Below are 6,000 nucleotides of genomic sequence, written 5' to 3'. Positions count from 1 at the left end.
TACGGCCAAACTTTCAGGAAACATTCCTCACACACAAAGAAAGAAAATATGTTATGTGGACATGTGTCCGGAAACGCTTACTTTCCATGTTAGAGCTCATTTTCTTACTTCTCTTCAAATCACATTAATCATGGAATGGAAACACAAGGCAACAGAACGCACCAGCGTGACTTCAAACACTTTGTTACAGGAAATGTTCAAAATGACCTCCGTTAGCGAGGATACATGCATCCACCCTCCATCGCATGGAATCCCTGATGCGCTGATGCAGCCCTGGAGAATGGCGTCTTGTATCACAGCCGTCCACAATACGAGCACGAAGAGTCTCTACATTTGGTACCGTGGTTGCGTACACAAGAGCTTTCAAATGCCCCCATAAATGAAAGTCAAGAGGGTTGAGGTCAGGAGAGCGTGGAGGCCAGGTAATTGGTCCGCCTCTACCAATCCATTGGTCACCGATCCTGTTGTTGAGAAGCGTACGAACACTTCGACTGAAATGTGCAGGAGGTCCATCATGCATGAACCACATGTTGTGTCGTACTTGTAAAGGCACATGTTCTAGCAGCACAGGTAGAGTATCCCGTATGAAGTCATGATAAAGTGCTCCATTGAGCGTAGGTGGAATAACATGGGGCCCAATCAAGACATCACCGACAATGCCTGCCCAAACGTTCACAGAAAATCTGTGCTGATCACGTGATTGCACAATTGCGTGCGGATTCTCGTCAACCCACACATGTTGATTGTGAAAATTTACAATTTGATCATATTGGAATGAAGCCTCATCCGTAAAGAGAACATTTGCACTGAAATGAGGATTGACACATTGTTGGATGATTCATTCGCTGAAGTGTACCCGTGGAGGCCAATCAGCTGCTGATAGTGCCTGCACACGCTGTACATGGTACGGGCTCTGAGCACTATGGGACTCAACTGCTGAGGTCATTAGTCCCCTAGAACATAGAACTAGTTAAACCTAACTAACCTAAGGACAGCACAAACATCCATGCCCGAGGCAGGATTCGAACCTGCGACCGTAGCGGTCTTGCGGTTTCAGACTGCAGCGCCTTTAACCGCACGGCCACTTCGGCCGGCTCTGTACATGGTACGGAAGCAACTGGTTCTCCCGTAGCACTCTCCATACAGTGACGTGGTCAACGTTGCCTTGTACAGCAGCAACTTCTCTGACGCTGACATTAGGGTTATCGGCAACTGCACGAAGAATTGCCTCGTTCACTGCAGGTGTCCTCGTCGTTCTAGGTCTTCCCCAGTCGCGAGTCATAGGCTGGAATGTTCCGTGCTCCCGAAGACGCCGATCAATTGCTTCGAACGTCTTCCTGTCGGGACACCTTCGTTCTGGAAATCTGTCGCGATACAAACGTACCGCGCCACGGCTATTGCCCCGTGCTAATCCATACATCAAATGGGCATCTGCCAACTCCACATTTGTAAACATTGCACTGACTGCAAAACCACGTTCGTGATGAACACTAACCTGTTGATGCTACGTACTGTAGAGCAATGAGTAGCATGTCAACACAAGCACCGAAGTCAACATTACCTTCCTTCAATTGGGCCAACTGGCGGTGAATCGTGGAAGTACAGTACATACTGACGAAACTAAAATGAGCTCTAACATGGAAATTAAGCGATTCCACATAACATCTTTTCTTTATTTGTGTGTGAGGAACGTTTCCTGAAAGTTTGGCCGTACCTTTTTGTAACACCGTGTATACAACAGCTATGTTCTGTAGCTGAGCAGCCATCACCGTTTTATTTTTAAATACTGACTTTCAAATGGTTCAAATGGCTCTGAGCACTATGGGACTTAACTTTTGAGGTCATCAGTCCCCTAGAACTTAGAACTACTTAAACCTAACTAACCTAAGGACATCGCACACATCCGTGCCCGAGGCAGGATTCGAACCTGCGACCATAGCCGTCGCGCGGTTCCAGACTGTAGTGCCTAGAACTGCTCGGCCACCCCAACCGGCTACTGAATTTCCTTTTACTCTTACTGTATTAGACTTAGCTTGAGGAAGCACAGATAGTTCACAGGCTTCAGTGAATAATACTAGGAGGGAGATAGTGTTGTTGCTCTGAAGCATTAATGGGCCCATAATCCTAATATTTTCACTGAAAGACGAAAGTTGTTGTAACTCTGATGTGATGTTTACAAAAAGAGTCATTCCTAAGGGAAAACAGAGTGGAAGATAATTTTCTGCTATTGAAGTAATGTGGCTGAATGAAGTTGGAACACTACCGTTTCATCAAAATGTTTGACTGTATGAAAACTCAATGTTTTTATCTAAAACTGAAACAGCTGTTAATGCAAATAGTACCTATAACTGGTGTGGTTGTTCGATCTGGTTAAGACTATTAAGGTACTGCTAAATAAAACGGAACAATCCTTTCCACTACCGCAAGAATTGTAACACACATCAGATGAATAAGACTGTTTTGGCATAATTCGTCATTTTCATGTGCATGATTTGCGTAAATAACACGACGGAGTTCATGAAGGACTGAAATAAAACGCATACTAGTACAAATAAACAGTACTATTTTAGAAAACAGATAAATAGTCTCAACTGTCCGTCATATGCTCTACTTTCTCACATGCAACATTGAAAAGAAAAGTACGACTTCCTTTGGTAAGTGAAATCTGAATATAAATTCGGAATCTGCGTCGTCTCACTAGTTTCTCCTTCCTTATTCTCATGAGCAGTTCACAAGAAACCTCGTCCTTGCTGTCTACAACTCCATCTGACACTATTCCTCCCATCTTGAAAACTTATTCCCCTGTTATCTCCCAGAATACATACTAAATGCCAGCTCCTCCTGTATGCCGACGACACAAATATCCTGATAACTAGTAGAGGTGACAGATTGCAAGATGCAGTCAGTGAAACTACTTGTCAATTACAATTTTCGTCTGAAGCAAATAGACTACTCATAAACACTCAAAGAGCAGTAAATATGAACTTCCACACTAGAGATAATCTTACTCCCTTCACTGCAGTCATAGTTATTGGAAAAGATGAAATTACAAACAGGCAGGGCACCAAATGTCTTGGATTTACCATCAGCAACACTCTAAATTGGAAACCACATACTGAGGCACTGTCACAAAACCTTAATAAAATCTATTTTATATTAAGATTATCAAAAGACACAGTCAGTGTAGGTACCTTGAAGCTGGTGTACCATGCCCTGTTTGAGCCTGTCTTGAGCTGTGGCCTAATCTCCTGGGGAAATAGCTCTGATTCTCTCACAATTTTCAAGTTACAAAAAAAAGTGGTAAGAATAATGAAATTAAAAAAAAAAGAACTGAACACTGTAAACCACTGGTTCAACAGTTAAAAATCCAATCAAAGCCATGCCTCTATATAATGGAGCTAGCTTGTTTTACAGTACAGCACTTGGAATCTTTCCACAGAAATGCAGACCGCCATACCCATGACACCAGAAACAAACCCCAATTACTAATTATAGCTCACAACACAAGATTATATGCGAATGGAGTTCAGTATATGGGCATTCAAATATACAACCACCTCCCAACACATATAAAAACAAGCAAAAACCCAAAAATAATGAGAATTAAATTAAAGGAATTACCACTAAATCACTGTTTCTATTCTGTATGTGAATTTATTGAAACAAAATTTTAATTAGTTGTAATAAGCTGTTTATTGCCTTGTAGATAGCTCTACTTAGTTAGAGAATTTAATTATTGTACCTTATTTATATTCTGTCTATATTTCATATATGTATTCTGCTATGTGAAGTATGTACCACAAAATTTTAATTATTTGTAAAAAGCTGTTTATTAACTTGTAGGCATTTCTACTTAGTAAGATAATTTAATTATTGCATGTTATTCATATTCTGTCTGTATCTATTGTATGTATTAATTATTTTATGTTATTCGAATTCTGGCTGTGTCTTTTATATGTAGTCTGCTCTGTGTAGTATGTACCACCACTGTCATCTCTCATCACACACCACCTTTTTTATATTTTATCTATATATCCTATGTATTCTGCTATGTGAGTTTTGTATCACTACTATCATCTCTCATCATACACCATCTTAACATAATTTTCAAATTGACTTGTCCTATATCATCATGGGCTTTGCTGTACAAATTGTATGATCTACAGGAGCAATAATAAATAAATGAATAAAAAGGGCACAATAAACTCACACGGTGGAAATGAGCTTCGGAGTCACGTGATCAACAACGGATGTGGCCGTCTTTCTCGACGATGAACGGATGATATCAGTCGTCAAAACTTCCTTCCCGAGTAACATGGATGGTGCCTTGACGTGACGTGACATGACATGCCGTGACGGACAGTGTGAATTGGCCTTAAATTCCACTCATTCAGCAACCTGATTCTACCGACAGTGCTTTTTTTACTTAGAACTGCAGTCATATTGCAGTCCATTTCATTTTAAAATATTAAATGTGGTACTGGTAGTATAAAAAACCACTTCATAGATGTAGTAGAGGGAAAGTAATTTAGTAAGCTCATGTCCTACAATCAGACTACTGTCTCACTGCTTCAGTTAATCTTTCGTCAATTATTATAAATTTTAACAAAAGAAATTACGAAACGTAACAATTTCTAAGAAATAATGATTAACAAACTACTGATATCATCCACGACTAAATCTTTCTTCCCAAGGAACCTTGACGGTACCGTGACGTGACGTGACGGGACGGTGAGTGTGGATACTGTCGTTTGAAATGCAGTGCATTAGTGCAGAATGTTTTGACGGGAAGTGCCGTGCCGTGGCATGGCGACCAGTTTGAATAAGCTTCTAATCATTTGTAGAATGTTGTTTAATATTGTAATATGGAGGCAAAATATTTCATAATATTAAGTTGACTTGTCCTATATTACAAATAGACACTCTGCACATGATGTAATCAAAAGAGATCAAATAAAAATCAATCAGTTGATCTATAGAGGCTTAGAACCTACAAATCGTTCAGCTTGAACTATCGATATTGTAGATCGACACTTAGTTGCGCGGGAGGTGGAAGTTTGAAATGGTGAGACAGACGCTAATTTTTACTAAATGGTATAATACGCGTAAGTGTCAACAATGAAAATGTTTTTTTTACATTTCAGCGTAGTATGTTGGTTGCTGCTGGACTGTGTAGGGTTATAGTTGTACGTGGTACTAACGAAGGGTTGTGGTTATCTGTGGCGTGAGAAGTAATCTTGATAGCCAAGATAATTTTTTTCAGATTTTGTTTGGCTTTATCTGGAGAATGGAGTTCAATGCAGAGGGTAAGTTTCGTATTATTTTGCGTTTCATTGAACGGTAATGCTACAGTTTAAAGCTACAGAGATGACATTGTGTTTGATATTATTTGTGTAGAGTGAAAGCTAAAGAGTCTGCACACAGTGTCCTACAAATCGTAGTTGTTGAAGATCCTGAATTATGTGTGTCCTGTTTTTGTTTAATTACTTTCAGGGCCCATTTGCAAAGTGTGTAGTGTTACTTGCCTGTGGACAGTGACGAAGGATATTGAAACATTGAAATAATTAAACTATTTTTGATCATGTTGAGCGCGGACGTTCTATTTATAAGATACTCCACCGTGGACAAGGAATCTGGAGTTGTTTAGAGCACTCCAGAGATACCAGAAAGGTGAAAAGGAAAAGTTGTCAGCAGCCAATAGCACGTAAACATCAATGTTAGGGCCTAGAGCAGTTAAGAGAAAAATTGTATGTCTGATTTAGCATGTCATACTGTTGTAAAAACCTACGATGGTCTCACATTCTAATTAGCTTAAAAACGTGGCAATTTATGAAGTTGAATGATCTTTTGTGAAAAAATCACATACAGGAAAATTTTATTTGACAATTGATACCATGACAAATGGCGCATCAGTAATGTTAGTTGTTAATATACTAGTAATCGTCACATTCTGTAGTTTTCTGTTGCTGCAGACATACTTTAGATGTCACCATAACCTAA

At 39.7% G+C, this 6,000-nt stretch overlaps 1 protein-coding gene across 2 annotated transcripts in view; it reads left to right on the top strand.

The window, feature by feature from the left end:
• The first annotated feature begins 4,799 nt into the window (after positions 1-4,799).
• LOC124721689 (probable galactose-1-phosphate uridylyltransferase) overlaps positions 4,800-6,000 on the top strand; it is a 172,946-nt gene continuing 171,745 nt past the window's right edge. Inside the window, exons 1-2 of one of the 2 annotated variants that reach the window (XM_047246767.1) lie at positions 4,800-5,065; positions 5,145-5,306. In XM_047246767.1, coding sequence (XP_047102723.1) covers positions 5,288-5,306 — 19 coding nt within the window. In that variant the 5' untranslated portion in view covers positions 4,800-5,065; positions 5,145-5,287. The remainder of the gene's footprint in view (positions 5,066-5,144; positions 5,307-6,000) is intronic. The other variant, XM_047246768.1, reaches the window with a different exon arrangement.

Source organism: Schistocerca piceifrons, chromosome X (assembly GCF_021461385.2).
Source record: "Schistocerca piceifrons isolate TAMUIC-IGC-003096 chromosome X, iqSchPice1.1, whole genome shotgun sequence".
NCBI lineage: Eukaryota > Metazoa > Arthropoda > Insecta > Orthoptera > Acrididae > Schistocerca > Schistocerca piceifrons.
Note: the sequence above shows the minus strand (reverse complement) of the source record. Positions and strands in the feature narration are given on the sequence as shown.